This window comes from Mustela lutreola, chromosome 11 (genome assembly GCF_030435805.1).
Source record: "Mustela lutreola isolate mMusLut2 chromosome 11, mMusLut2.pri, whole genome shotgun sequence".
In the NCBI taxonomy this organism is placed as follows: Eukaryota; Metazoa; Chordata; class Mammalia; order Carnivora; family Mustelidae; genus Mustela; species Mustela lutreola.
The window spans coordinates 68214031-68230129 of NC_081300.1; the positions used below are offsets into that span (position 1 = coordinate 68214031).

Sequence of the window (16099 nt, forward strand, 5' to 3'; positions counted from 1 at the left end):
CTGCAACACCAATCCCCAGTCCCATTCCCCCTTCCCTTACGCCTGAAGCCATGGGAGAAGATGAGGGATGAAGCTCCACCAGGGATGCCCTAGAGGTTGGCACCATCCACAACAGGCACCCCCAAGGAACCTCCAACTTGTGTGCCTGTCACGGCCCCACTTTCTGATGCTGGAAGACCATCAGCCACCAGAAAGCTGCCACATCTGCCAGCCCAGCTCTCTAACTGTACCTCGAGGGTGGCAGACAGAACATACTGCTTTGTCTTTTCTGAAGACAAAGTGGGCTAAGTGGCATACCTGGTTTCCTTTCACCTGGCTCCTTGAGGGCATTTAGAGGCATCATAAAGGGACCCATGACAGAATCTCATATTCAGAGAGCTTGGAATAACTCTCAGCTCCATAGCCAGGTTTCCCAAGCTTTATAGTATCAGGGAAGGATGGAATATCTTTTATTTTATTTTATTTTACTTTATTTACTTGACAGAAAGAGAGACACAGCAAGAGAGGGAACACAAGCAGGGGGAGAGGGTGAGGGAGAAGCAGGCTTCCTGCTGAGCAGTGAGCCCAGTGTGGGGCTTGATCCCAGGACTCTGGGATCATGACTGAGCCAAAGGCAACCACCCAACCACCTAGGTGCCCCTGGAATATCCTTCCAAATCAAACCTCTGCCCCCCTGCCCTCATGGAGTTTGCCATCTGGGTATGGGAAGGAAAAACAGACATTAGACAAGGAACGCCCATGTTAGGACAGCCCTATGCCTAGGAAGCACTCGGGATTTCTGATCTCAACTGAACCACATTTTCTCCACAGGTACAGCCTCCCTCTTCCATATGTCCATCCTAGCCCCTGACTCTGAATGGTTATTTATATTTTCATATCTCAGCACCACTCTTAAAAAAAAAAAAAGGAAGAGATTATTAATAAATAGACATACAATAAGATCAAATAAATATATGAGAAAATCCAGTGAACAAGGATAGAAAAAAATGAGGAAAAAAATAAACAAGGGTAGGAAAATGTGACATTCTAGAGTATCCATAAGTACTTCAATGGTAACATTTTAAACGTCTAGACCTGTTCCATGCAATACAGTGATTACTAGCTATCTGTGGCTATTCAAATATAAATTAAAATAAAATGTAAAATTCAGTTCCTCAGTTGCACCAGCCTCTTGTCAAATGCTCACTAGCCATGTGTGACTAACCATCTGTGTTGGACAGCACAGATACAGAACACTTCCATCATGACAGAAAGTTCTAGTGGACAACACTGTTCTACAGCAAAGGTGGCAAAATGAAAATATGTATAGGGACTATTGATATATATCAGCACAGCTGGCTATTACCAAAAAAAAAAAAAAAAAAAAAAGGAAAGGCCACACTGCTGGGAAGGAAACCAGGACCCAAATCTAGCTTATTTTATAATACAAGACAGAAACCTGTGTTCTGTATGAAATTTCCTGATTTTTAAGTATTTGCAACCACTTCAAGAGTTAAAAATGCACAGCAAGGCTGAACATGTTTTCAGGAGCTGGGAATGAGATGAATGTCCTGCAGGTAAAACTGTGCTCATGGCAAAAGCCTTGCACAGAGATTTCTGATAAGAGCCTGACTGATGGTGAAGAGTTTAGGTGAGGGCAACGGTTGATTAATATGACCCTAAGGTCCTCTGGGGGGAGGGCAGAACTAAGCCCCCAGGGACATGAGCCTTTTGTTCACTCTTGTCTCCAAAGAGAGAAAACAGATCAAAGGGTAAAAAGTCCACTTTTGGTCACTGACTCTGACTTCCCTGGGTTCCCACAAGCATGCCAAAAACTTGGGCCCTAACAGCTGTGGCTTCAAAGTGCACTCTGCAACAGCCTGGGGGCCTATGGGAGCATCTCTGGGGCCATCACAGGGCACACCTGCTGGGGGCTAGGAGCCTTTTCCAATCCCCCACATACTTAAGCCAAAATGGTTCCACAGAAAAGAAATTAATTTATCCACAGAAAAGAAAAGGGTTTTTTGGGTTTGTTTTTTTTGTTGTTGTTCCATTGTTCAAACAAACATTTTCGTGTCTATCTCCCCCATTAGTATATCTCAGGCAGTACTTACTGAGTTCCTCCTAAATGCCAGGCAGGTGCTGAAGAATCAACGGTGAGCAACACAGACATGGCAGATGCCCTATGGGAGCCTACAGGCCTATAGTCTCATGAAGTTGGGCACTAATCAAATCCCAGCCATACAAACACAGAAGTGGAACCAGGATTAGAGCAGAAAGGAGGGGCACGGGAGCTGTATGAATCTTTAAGATGTAGGATTTGATTAGATGGCTTGGAGTTAACCAGGCACAGAGGGAACAGTGCATGCCAAGGCACTGTGGGTGGAAACTTAGTGCCTACAGCAGTGTGGAGAAAGGCTCTTGTCGTTGGAGTCCAAGAGTGACGAAGAGGATAACAGAGATGAGGTTGGAAAGGGAGGGAAAGCCTTGATCATGCAGGCCCTTCCAGGCCATCATAAGGATTTTGGCCTTTATCCTAAAGGAAGAAAGCCACATGTTAAGGACTGAATATGTGCTCCCAAAATTCACATGCTGAAGCCCTAAACCCTATGTGACTATATTTGGGGGTAGGGCCTTTGGGAACTGATTATGTTTAGATGAGGGCAGGAGGGTAAAGTCATAATGGGATTAATGTCTTTGTAAAAGGAGGAGAGACCACAGTTCTCTATATCTGCCACCTGAAGACATAAGAGAAGGCGGCCATCTGCAAGCCAGAAGGAGACCCTCACCAGGAAGCGAATGTGTTGGCACCTTGATCTTGGACTTTTCAGCCTCTAGAACTCGAAGAAGCCAATGCACCCCTTAAGCCCCTAGTCTATGGTATTCCATTACAGCAAAACCCTGGGCTGGGAAACAGACTGCCAAGAGCCAGGATGGAAGCAAGGAAACCACGCTGGAAGCTCCTTCAGGACCAGCGTGAGAAATGGTCACAGGGACTGGTGATAAAAATGAAGGAGAAAAGGAGGTGAGTCCTTGCTGGGGTGAGCCCCTGAGACCCATGCCTGCTTTGAGAGTAACGGGCTGGGGGTCAGAGGATGGGGGAGGGAAGAAAGCCTAACATAAGCTTAGGCCTCAGGTGGCAGGGGCTTGTCCTCTTGACTATGATATTCCCTCCAGCTCCAAACCACAGACTAAAGATACCAGGCTGAATTCTGAGGAAAATTTCATTACCAAGGGCTTCTCATGCCCTCTAAATGCTTGTGTCAGTTTGTGATGATAAAAATCGATTTCCAGAAAGCACTGAGTAGCTCTGTTCCGGTTATCAGATAGAGTGACAGGTTCATTATCATTAGAATGATGAATTGGTGGCACAAGGAACTAGTTTCCACGGCTGGTGCACAGCCCTGTTACCTGGAACCCTCTGCACATTGCTGTCTGTTTTAATTTTACAGGCACTTTCTTCTCTGAGCAGAGTCAGAGTCAGGGTGATTCCCTCCTACCCCCTTTGACCAGAAGGAACCCCTTGTCAGTAGAAAGCTGTTGTGAAGGGCAAAAATCACAGGCAAAGTCCTGGCGACTCAGAGCTGGAGGACTTACATTGCAAGGTCCTACAGGGTCATCCCGAATTTCAGAGATAAAAGGCGCAGGACACGTCACCCAGGTCCAGTGCATTTTTATGCACGCACACACACACACTCAGGAAAAACAGCTGATGGCCCAATCAAGCTGGGTCAATACCTGGTACCCTCAGCCCCTGTCCTCCCTTCCCTCTCCTACACACAGATACACGTATGGGGGAATGTACTACATGCCAGGGTCCAAACTAATCACACAGAAGCTTCATTTCAGTTCCCTCTCAGAGCAAGCCTACAAAGAAAACATGACTAGTCCCATTCATTCTACAGATGAGAAACCTGAGGTTCAGGGAGGTTAGTGCAGCTGCCAAAAGGCTCACAATCAGTCTGATGCCAGAGCCAACACACTGTCTTTATTTATTTTTTTAAGATTTTTAAAAAAATCTATTTATTTGACAGAGAAAGAGAGAGTGGCAAGCAGAGGGAGAGGGAGAAGCAGGCTCCCCACTGGGCAGAGAGCCTGATGCAGGGCTCGATCCCCAGACCCCAGGATCACGACCCGAGCTGAAGGCAGATGTCCAAACAACTGAGTCACCCAGGTGCTCAGTAGGGAGTGACAGTCTTTTAACACGTAGCACCAGTCTCTTAAGGAGCTCATGACCCATTCTTTGCGGTTCCTGGTCTGGGAACTGGGGTGGAGAGTAGAGGCTGCTGGAATGGCGAATAGGCTCTAATAAGCAGCTGTCCCAAATGGACACAGAAACCTGGCACGGTAAGAATCCTAGGCTAATCCCAGCCACTAGCCAGCCACCACATCCCATGGCAGCCTGCGACATTGTCCCTACCTCAGGCATTATTAGAAGTGCGTTACCTAGTTTCCAAATATGTAGGGCTCTTCTAGTTACCTAGTTGTCCTTGACCTGTTACTTAACTGCTCGGTGCCCAGAAAAATGCTTTATGGGATTTCATTCCCTTGAAGTCTGTTGAGAAATGCATATTCTTTATAATCCTCAAAACTATCCTACAAGGAAGATATTTTTATTCAAATGAGGAAACTGAAGTTCAGGAGGTTAATTCACATGCCTAAAGCAGCTCCCTGGTACAGTGCTGAAGACGAAATCTGAAAGGAGCCCTCTGACTCCAGTGCCCCACTCCACTCTCCACATATCATGGTAGAAAACAAACACAGCAAATTCCATGTTACGTATATTTTAACACAACAATAATAAATAAACCAAACAAAAACAAACTGAGCACAATCTCATTTTGTGTCAGTATAGAGGATCCCTTACTATATATGAGCAGAGACAATCTTTTGATTTATGTGTAAGCTTAACAACATACTTGGTCACTAATACAAACTTTATTCGTGTGCCTCTCCCAACAGTTCATTTTTATACGTGATTTCCAACTGTGGGAACTTGTCCATTTTTGTTTCACCTGGAAATCCGCCAAGTGAAGCTGTGTGGACTGCTACATCGTTATGGGACTTATAAAATAATTCCCTTCTGGCTCAGCTGATTTTTCTTATGTTAAATTCTAATCCAAGTCAAAAACTTTTCATAACAGTCTCTTGTTAGAAAGTAAAAGGTTAATAAGTCCACCCTGAGTTTGATTTAAACCAAAAATGCAGCGTGCCTCCCACACTCAGAGATCAGAGATTCTTGATTAGAACTCAGAGATCCCCATCGGGATTTGCCCAGGGTGACACAGCTCACTGGGAAGAGGCAAGTGCAGACCTCTGAAGACCTGCAGAGACAAGCACAGCATCATCTGACCTCTTAAGAAAGGGAAGACTCCAATGCTCATTACCCCCTTTCCCTCCAGGTACGTGTGCTAAATGGTGCAGGGGCTCAGCCACTCACGATTTGTGTGCCTTTGACCAGGTAATGTATTAAGCCTCAGTATCTTTATCTAGAAAACGGGGGGATAACACCAATACCTCAAAGAAGACTGCGTGTGCAAAACCCTTTGCACAGTAGCTGGCAGAGTGAGGACTAAATCAATGTTGGCTTTCTGAATATCACCAGATAGGGATCCCTTAACCTTTGCCTTTGAACCTCCAAAGTCCTGTCCTCCTCAGTCCATCTCTCTCTGCATAAGCCCTGTGGATTATTTTTTTTTTAAGACTTTATTTATTCGCCAAAGAGAGAGAGAGAAAAAAAAAAAACACACAAGCAGGGGGAATGCCAGGCAGAGCAGGAAGAGGGAGAAGCAGGCTCCCTGGTGAGCAGGTAGCCTAATGTGGGACTCAATCCCAGAACCCTGAGATCATGACCTGAGCCGAAGTAGATGCCTAGCTGACTGAGTCACCCAGGCATCCCTAAACTCTCTCAATTCTTTCAAATCTCTGTAACTTAGTCAATTTCGTATATTTAGGGGCCTTGAAAAAGGGTATAGAGTCTGGTTTCCCTTCCCCTAGGTCCTGTCAGAACAGTAATTACTAAAGCCAATCACAGAGCAGGGGTCACAAGTCAAGCCTGTTGGTCCTGGATTTAAATCCCAGCTCAACCCTGTACTATGTAAAGCACAACTTCTTTGTCCTTCAATTTCTCCATGTTAACAACTTACGATAAATTAACTCACAGGTTAGGTAGTGAGAATGAGATGAGAGAACACTATGTGTTTGGCACAGAGCAACTAAGACTTCCAAGACTGTTTAGTCTTGGAAGGCCTATGGAGGTCTGGTTCAAACCCTTTATTTGGACTCATTTAGTTAAGGGAAGTCCAGAGGCAAGGCAAGCTGCCCAGTGTCACCCATCATTAAACCTATGATGAAGCGTATGCCCTATTAATAAATGTTTGCTGTTTTCGACCACTTCCTGCCACACTGCTATGAATTTATCAGGTTGCATTAGGAGGAAAAAAGTAAGTGCTCAGTTCTTAAGAAAGCATATTTCACATTGCTTCTATTAGATGGACAAAACACCTGAAAGGGAAGATGCTGCTGATGTGGCAGAGAATTGGTGGCAACTACATGGCAGAAAGAAGCAGACTCGGGAAACAAGAGCATCGATGCTGATGGTTCCTCTGCTCTCCTGCATTCATCATTTGCATTCCCCTTTGTCGCCACCAACCCAATGGAAGGGAATGCACACCTCTGAGGCCAAATTCAATTTCAGCTGCTCTTCAAACTCAATTTCAGCCCAAGTCTATCTGTTCAGAGCCAAGAAGAAGCCTTCTGCTGATGGGACAGGCATGCACGAGCTGCAGAGCCCTCAGAGTTTGACTGACCTGTGGGTAGAAGGCAGACGATGCTGTGCGCGGGCTGCGGACAAACTCCATAAAGAAGGCCCCGTCCTGAAGTCAGAGGAGGAGGAAGCAGCGGTGGCAGCAGCAAATGCAAGGGAGCGAAGGGACGAATGTGGACCCGTGGTGAACCATCAGGGGAAAGAGAAGGGTATGAAAGAAAAAAATAAAAATAAAAACAAGGAGGGAAGGAGAGAAACAAGGGCACATGAGGGGAATGGAGAGGAAACAAAAAGAGAGAGAAAGCGGGGGGGGGGGGGGAGAGCGATCCACCCAGAAAGACTATATCCAAATGCAAGCATTAGCAGGAACTCATACCTTCCCAGGCAGAATGTCCCATCTGTGTGGGAGCAAACACAGGGATAGAAGGTGTGTCCAAGCTCCCTGAGGTCTCATCAGAGCCTCACTTGGATGTTGCACCCTCCCACATAGCTCTGAACTTTCTTCAGACCTATGTCAAGGGAGAGGAAAAGGCCACAGAGCTGCTTGGTGAGGAGGTGGGGGAAAGCCTGTAGGGGTCACTTCCTGGCCTCCCACCTGGCTGGGTGACCAGCAGCCCTCTTGGGGAGATACAGAGGTTTGAGGTCTTCAGTTAATAAACACGGCAGCCAGATGGGAGAAAAGGATTCAATGCAGGCAAAGGTGGGATCCAGAAGCAGCAATACCTTCTCCTCCACTGGTTGTATAACAAAATAACCAAGAAGCTGAAATACACATAGTGTCAGAAACATAAGCACTCATAGGATGGGAGAGGGGAGGTGGGAGAGCTCTCAAGCTGCCTTCCCTGCTGAACCCTACCCTTGTGGGGTACAGGATTCCATGTATTTGAAACAAAAATGGCTTTCCCGAAGACCCCTCCTTCCATCTTTCTTAAAATCATTAAGTGTCCTCTTGTCCCTTCCAAATACTTTTACTTTTTCCACATTATCACTGAAATTCAGAAATGGCACTTGATAAATCTGAAAGTCTGCTTTCTTACAACTTTTCTCCAATTCTCAAAGTAGAATCACTGAACTATGTGAGGGTCCATTTCATCCATACTGCTGCCATTTCCCGATCAACCACTTTGAAGTCAAGTAAAAAATCATGGGAATGTGTGGCTGTGGAGATGCAAGTTCAGGGACCACTCTTCGCCTCCTAACACAAGATGCTGACTGGAGACACTGTTGGCATTTCTGAGTATGTCACCCAGAGGTCTTCCCTTTGACCATCTCATAAGACCTTCACTTCCCTTTGATTGCTTGGGGATCTACATCGGCCACAAATGATAATCATCCATGTGGATTTTTAGCATTCATTTGGAAAATGAGAAGAATGTTCTGAACAGCAATCTAATATTTGGCCATTGGTGCATTTTAACCTTACTGCTTGTGGTTCTATAAGTTCTCTACTTCTCAGGCCTGTCCCAGGGACTAGTTCTAATCCTCAAAGACGGCAATAAGTATGGGTAACAGCTAGCGGGCAGCACGCAGGGCGCCTTTGCAATATCATTGTTTCATCTGTGTCCCTTCTCCACTAGAACACAGAGAATCAGACAGGCTAATGCTGCTGAGATTTACGTAGACGTGAAAAGATTCTTTCTTAACTGACAGATCATTCCTTATGCAGAGACTGCATATCCTTGGGACTGTACGTAAAGTCACTTCCTAGAGCTGGGTGAGCAAACTACAGCCTGCAGATCTGGCTACTGGTTTATTATAATTTCTGAGCTAAGGGTAGTTTTTAAAATTTTAAATGAATATAGAAGTACCTACATTAAAAAAAAAAAATGCCTACATAATACCCTTGATCTTGCCTCTTGGCTCACAAAGCCTAAAATATTTATTTAGATTTGACAACCTCTGGTCTAGAGAATATATAAGCTGCCTATAGTCTCAGATGATACTCTTTCTCAGATTTTAATCCCTCCATCCTCATGGGATATATTTATCCCAAAGAAATAAAAAGAGATGTGGTCAAATAATTATGTGCAAGGGTGCTGTTTGCAGTATTATTTATAATTGTGATACAGTGCAGAATAACGGTAAAAATTTAAGGAATAATTACCAAAATTCTTTTTGGTAAAGAAACCATCTACACTTTTAACAAAAAAGTAAGTTATAAATGAAGGTCTATCTATATGATGAAATATTGTGTATTTTTTTTAAATCATGTTTTGAAAAAATAGTTAACTGACTAGGACATTTTTAAGATATGGAAGTGAAATTTAAAAATACAAATACATATACAGACTTATAAGCATGAAAGTTGGCCACAGTTTTGAAAAATAAAATACATCTATTGAATCTCCTTCATCTTCTAGTGATAGAGACCAGATAAGACAATGCATAGTCAGCTCACCTTGACTCCCATACCAGATGATCTCACATTCTGAATTTCCCTGAATGAGTAGACAGAGCCAAGTGTATCGGTCTTAAAGGATACAAAAAGCCTGACCTATGGAGTTTTGTACTTACTATTCTATAGGAGAGGCCCAAGGCCCCATATTTTGATCTTTTCCCCCACAGGATGCCTCCATTTGACTATATTTCTCAGGAGTTTAAGCAAACAGATAGGAATTTCTTTATCAAAGAGTGAGCTCTCATAGGAGCTACCCCACTAGCTTTCTACCTCCTGTCTGGGAGAGCCAAAGATGTAGCTGAAGGAAAACCAGATGGCCAATTTCACAGCTCAAGCCAGATCTTGGGACCTGACCAATATAGTTTAGCCTGACTGTGTTATATCTGCATTTATCTAGCAGCTAACTTCCTTACAACTTCGAGCAGAAACGGCTTCTACAGAAATGGCAATGCTTAAGAGGATTCAGGGTAGAATTCATACAAATCCTCAGCACATTCATCCCTGGATTCGAATCACTCTTCATTTTCTTCTCCACTTCGGGTCCCTGAGAGCACAAGGCAGCTCCCTGCTGGAGTGGTCCCCTTTACCTTTCGTGGGCTGTCCACGTAGGTGGGAGTCATGGCAACGTTGCTGCTCTCAGCTGGCTGGGAGGAGCTCTTGGCACCATGCACAGCTGCCTGCTGTTCTCCTAAACACCTGAAAGATGGAAAAACACGCCTGTAGCTTGCTGAAAGCCCCTGGTAAAGGGCCATGTCAGCCAAGATGAAATGAAGACAGGTCAGCTGTCACCTCTGAAATATAGACTTCTGCTTTGTTTCTCTTTCAGGCCCAACACAATACCCTTAACTGCATTCATTTTCCTGGACAATCACCAGTCCCCCAAGGTAAATAAGAAAAGAGCCCAATTTAAGAAGCACTATGGCAGTACCTATTACTTTGAAAAGTGAAGTAACATGGTGTGAGTGGCTCCACCCAAGAACACCATTTTTTTAATCCACTGGGAAGACTTGTTCTGTTTGTATTAAATATACCAGCAGAAGCACATTCTGAAAATTAGGGCTGCATTAACGTGGCATAAACTAGATGGGGAAATGAATTGACTCCCCATACATTTCAAAGGTTTACATGTTAATTTTTCAAATGCACACACTTGATATCCTTGCCCCGCCCCCCAGCCACACAAATCTAACAGAATCTAACAGACACTATTTCATAACCAGAGACAACAATGGTTTCTTAGAACATCTTATCCCTCTCAGCTCTGATGTACATAAAAGTATACTTCTACGTTTATTTTCCTTCTATCTGTACTAAAAATAACTATGAGCTATCATAACTTAAATGTTCCCCCAAATTAGACTGCTTCAACACATCACTTAATTTTTGTTTGGAAGATTCCAGAAGTCTCACGTTATATATAGTCTTAAATCTTCGTTATTATTGCAAAATATACTTCCTGCAGTGGGCACTGTCAGGCACTGCCCAGGTCCCTCTGCTGTGGCCTTGCTGTCATGGTAGCTGGGCATACTGTCCAGCCAGCTCACCTGTCAGCCCCTTCGGGGACAGCCCCAACTGCACAGCAGCCTGTTCAGGCTCTTGCCACACCACCCAGAGCAGCCCATAGACAATGAATGATCCATGAGGAAGTGTGCAGGTCTGGCCATGTTGGTCCACCTGGGCTCATCTCTGAAGGCTGTTCTAGCTCCAGAGGTGGCCCAAAGCTGTCCCTGGGGCTATGCTGCACCTGGGCTTCTCCCTCAGTCCACTCTTGCTTCCTACACATGCTTATCCCACTGACTCTCCTTAATAAACATCTTGCATGGGGAAAAAAAAAAAATCCTGCATGTTAAACTCCATCACAGTCTGCCTCCCCAAGAACCCAGTCTGTAAGACTTCCCTACTCTCAAATTCTGACATGTTTGTTACAGATTGTCAAGTAATTTCATACCAGAGATTAAAAATCAGTTTCCATGGTAACCTGTTACACTCTTTTTTTTTTCTTCTAGTTTTTATTATGGAAAAATTTCAAACACAAGTAAAAGAGCTAAGATAATGAGTCCCTACAAATTATATACTTAGGGCCAATTATGACTCATCTCTACCCTTTAGCTACACATCCCAATTATTTTGAAGCAGAACTCTTACATATTATTTCACCCATTAAGAACTTCAGTATGCACTGTATCCCTAAAAGAAAATAACTTGTGAAAAAACACAACCACAACTCCAATACACTTGAAAATTTTTAATTTTCTAGTATCAAGTATTTCCTCAACTGTCTCCCAAAAATCACTTGTACAGTTTGTTTGTTCAAAGCAGGTTTCAACTAAGGTTCCTACGTTGCACTAAGTTATGTCTCTTAACTCTCTTTTAAGGCATAAGTTCCTCTTCATTTCTCTTTATATCTTTATTTATTTATCGAAGAAAGTAGCTCATTTGTCCTGTAAATTCACATAGGCTGGATGGGCTGATTTTCTCCCTTTACTGTTTATCATGTTCCTCTCTGCCTCCTACCTCCTGAGAACTAGAAGTTTTATCTAATGGCTTGAGCAGATTCAGGTTCAACTTTGGGCAAGAACTCCTAAGTGGTGTTGTGTACCTATCTGGAGGCCTGTAATGTCTGGCCCTCTCTCTCTCTGGTGGTATTAATGGCCACTGGTGAACGCTGTTAGATCCAGAAGTTCATTAAAGATCAGACATGGTAATAGTCTATCATTCCTTCTGTACCTATGAGCTGTAATACTGAAAAAACACAAACCTCCCTACACCAATTACTTTGTTACTCTGAGGTGTAATTCATAGAGGAAAAGCAGAACTAATGCTCAATTCTTTCCCATGTCCCTACACCACACTGTCTCTATCACACTGAAGTGTGTTTTCCTCTGAGCTTCATTCACAAATGCACACTGTGACATTCTCTCGTACTTCCCCAAGGCTGCAGGGACAGGAAGCCCTGGTTACCACCTCCCACCTCCTCCCGTGTCCCCTCAGATGCACATGACAATTCCCATTTACTGAGTTGTCTTCCTTGTGGGGAACTGTGGACTAGGAATCAGGGATTCAGAGGCGAGTAAAACCCTGTTTGGAGGCTCCTTGTCTGATGGCTCAGAAGAAGGGGACCTGCCCGAAAACGAGCAGTTCTACTATACATATGTATATGTGAAAACATACAGAGAGACACGCTGCCTTCTGCTGGGATGGGGTTGCCGGCCAAGCCTCTATGGAAGCAGTGACAACTGCTTTTTGGTGGTTTCTGCCCTGACTTAGCTGTCATCAGGTTATGCTCATCTATTAAGAGGAGCAGCTGGGCCAGCACCAGCTGCCCAGACTGGTCCCAGTCATGAAGACAATGGGCAGAAGGCTGAGACTTTGGGGGCCTCTGTCTTCCACGAGAGTCTGACTAAACATTGACCCCAGATACAGACTAGAAGAGAAATGAAAGAAACACAGTTTATGGTTAAGATGGCAGGACTATAGATGAAATTTTTAAAAATTCTTTTCCATATCGCTATAGCATTGTTTTTCATAATAAACAAAATTGGATCTGCTCAGTGCAGCAAAAGCAAAAGAAAAGCGCACAAATAAAAAATGCTACGTGAGCAAACATTATATAAAGGTCTGGCTCCCTCTGCTCTACCTCCTGCACTGAGAAAACGCAGCAAGTAACCCAAGAGCAGTCATCTGGGGAGAGAATAAGTCTTGGGTCTCTCTGTCCTGCCTATTCCTGGGGGTTTAGCTGAGAGTCTCTCCCTACACATGGGGGGGGGGGGACACTCCCACCCCAACTACCCTGCTTCTTCCAGGCTGAGCAGAAAGCTGCTCCTTGGAGCATACTAAATGGTGACTCACTGACAAATTAAAATAAGATCCCCACCCCCACCCCCAGCTTCACACCCCTCCCAGCAACATATGTTCCTTGTTCTTTTTTCTAGCAGGAAAGATCTGTGATTAGTTATAGGGAGGACCTGCCAGGCTGAGTTCTGAGCTCTTCCCTTGGTCAGACGAAGGTAAGAGGACCCAGTTCCCTCAGTAATGAGCCCAGCCTACATGTGCTCTCTTCCTCTCATTTACCACCCCAGTGTCCCCGCCAGGTTCCCTTCTCTCCCTGTCTCCCTTCCTTTCCTTTTTTTTTTTTTAATCACCGTCTCTCCATCTTCTGTGGCCTTTTGCCTGACTACTGAGAGCCTGCCAAAGAGTCTCTGTCTCTTGAGGCCCACGTCCCAGGCCTTCCTATACATGGGGCTCATCTCTGAAAACACTTCTGTCAAAGACACTGACTGGATATTTCATGCTATTAAGGAATGACTATAATCTTTTAGACAAATTACAGTATTGGGACTTTTTTTAAAGGGGTACTTCTCTTTCAGTGATATATACTGAAATATTTTAAATAAAGAGATATGATGCTTGAAATTTAATAAAGAATAAAAAGGGAAGGTGAGAACAAGCGGGATATAAATGAAATAAGACTGGCCATGAGTTGATAATCATCGAAGTTGCCATGACAGGTAAACAGGGATTTATTATACTAGTCTACTTTATCTGTTTGAAATTTTCCATTAAAATAAAACAAAAAAACTTGCAAAGGATCCCTCTTGCTATGAGAACATGCAAGGATAGCCTGGCATCCATGTTCCCACCTGTCTGTCCAACTGCAACTCCACTATGCCTCAAGGTCACTCGACGTGACACGTGGAAAGCCTAATGGACACAGGTACCTGCTGGACACCACATGGCCTCTCACACCAGAGAGACAAGGTCTAGCCTCCCCTAACACCTGTACAGGGACCCCCAGTATCCTTTCCTCTATCATTCCATGACTATTTACTGTGCACATCCTATATTCCAGGCACAACACACAGCCTCTACTCTCAGAGCACAGGCAAGCCAGGGGGAACATGAGTAAACCCTGGTAGAATTCTGGTAAAGGCTCTGATGCATGTTGGCCCAAGATGCTGGGAAGCACAGAATCTGAGTTGGCTGGAAGGACAGAGGGGCAGGAAAGGCTCCTACAGTGGGTGCCACCTGCACACAGAGGTATTTTCTCCTCTTGCCCAAGTTCCCCCCTTGTCCCTCTGTATAGATACTTCCTTTCCTCCAAGGCCAACTCAAATCCCCCCTCCTGTGATGCTGTCACTGCCCTTCCAGGCAAGATATGGCCCCACTGGCATCCTGGGAAATGGAGTGCTTACTGTTTATGAAGGGACCACACAAATGCCTAGAGAAGCTAGCCAGGTCACATGCCTGAGGGAACAGGGCAAGCCCAAAACCAGAGGGTGTGCTGGTTTTCCAATAAACCAGGGGGCATGTGCCCATTCTAAAGCACCAGTCCTCCCATGGCGGGGTAGGCACGTGAGTATGCATGCAGCACTATAACTGAGGCTCTTCTATTTCTCAAAAGATTGGATTTTATCTATTATCTATAATACAGTGTTGTGTATATTGTCTATAATATATGGTTTTACATATAATATAATCACGTATCATGTTGTGTATACTATATAATTTCCTGTAAAATCCAGATTTGTATTCAAAATCTCCGAACTAAAAAATGTGGCTCAGCTATTTTAAAAATATTTTGGGCCTTTACGGCAGTGAAACTACTCTGTAACAGTAGCTACATGTCATTATAAATTTGTCTGAAATCCACAGAATATACACTGGATGATGATGATGTGTCAACGCAGCTTTGTCAATTCTAACAAACGGACCACTCTGGAGGGTGGTGTTGACAATGGAGGAATCAACGCAGGTGTGGGAGTCAGGGTGTATATGAGAAATCTCTGTTCCTTCCATTCACGTTTGCTTTGAACCTACAACTGCTCTAAAAAAATAAAATCTATTAAAAAAGAACAAAGAAACAAATAGAAACCTCACTTTGTGGGCCAAAGAAAATGTATCTGTAGCTCAAATTAAGCCCCAGACTGCACACTTATAATGTCTGGCATATTTCATGTTATTTGACACTTACCAGGTATTAACCCAGCTTTCTGGCTCATGTATGCATCTTTTTCTTAATTTCAGGCTCCTTGCAGATAGAAATTGTATTTCACCCCCACTCACAAGGTGGGGCACTGAAAACCTGTGGAGCCTGTGGGGTGGGGATGAGTCTCTTCCCAAGCAGGCACTTACTTCTGACTGGCTTCCATCTCCAACAAGGCGGACAGAGCTGAGGTTCCCTTCTTCCCAACAGGGGGGCCGGCCGACTCAAGGGAGTGTGTGGCAATGGGCCCGGTCATCTGTAAGCCTTTCATGGTGGTCCCTTTCTAAAGCAGACAAGAGGAAATAAGGCCATCAGCCCAAGTGGGCTCCCTCAGTGGATGCCACTCACAGCCCAGAGAGTGCCTCCTGCAACTGCTGTGCGTCAGGCCCTCTGGGAATCCAATTCACAGAGGCAAGCAACACAGACCCTTGTTATTCGGTAAATGCTGAAAACTGCTTTTTTGCTTAAGCTGAAGGCTTGAATGCCTACTGACTCAAAATAAACTGCCTCTTTGAGGTGGAGTCCACAGATTTTTTCACCCTTGTCCTGGATCTAGGAAGTAAATAATGTTTTATCTAACTCACAGAAGAAGAAACTGAGTCCCAGAGAAGTTAAGTGACTTATAGTGAATCCCACTGGAGCTGGAGGTCAAGCTCTAATCATCTGGTTTCAAGACCAGAGCTCTTTCCACCATGCAGGGTCTTTAGGAAATCTTTTCTTTCTTTTTTTTTTTTTTTGAAATGTTTCCCGTCATAGGCAAGGCTGTGGACAAAGGGTAGCCAGTGTATGGGGAAGAACACTGAACTTGGGGTTAAAAACATAACTGATGATGCAGTTCTACTCACACTAAAAAGGAAAACTTGGATGAATCCCAGAGGCATTGTGCTGAGTTAAAGGCGGCAGTTTCCCAAAAGATTATATTATGTGATTATGTGCATATGACTTTTGGAAAAGACAACAATATAGTGACAGA

The 16099-nt window shown here is 44.3% G+C and overlaps 1 protein-coding gene across 14 annotated transcripts in view; it reads right to left on the reverse strand.

Moving 5' to 3' along the window:
- Window positions 1-16099, reverse strand: part of DEPDC5 (DEP domain containing 5, GATOR1 subcomplex subunit) — a 140345-nt gene that overhangs the window by 27621 nt on the left and 96625 nt on the right. For 9 of the 14 annotated variants that reach the window (XM_059139141.1, XM_059139140.1, XM_059139142.1 and 6 more), the window contains 3 exons: window positions 15276-15409; window positions 9731-9839; window positions 6789-6854 (listed from right to left, as the gene is read on the reverse strand). In XM_059139141.1, the coding sequence (XP_058995124.1) occupies window positions 6789-6854; window positions 9731-9839; window positions 15276-15409 (309 nt within the window). The remainder of the gene's footprint in view (window positions 1-6788; window positions 6855-9730; window positions 9840-15275; window positions 15410-16099) is intronic. The other 5 variants (XM_059139143.1, XM_059139146.1, XM_059139148.1 and 2 more) reach the window with 1 other exon arrangement.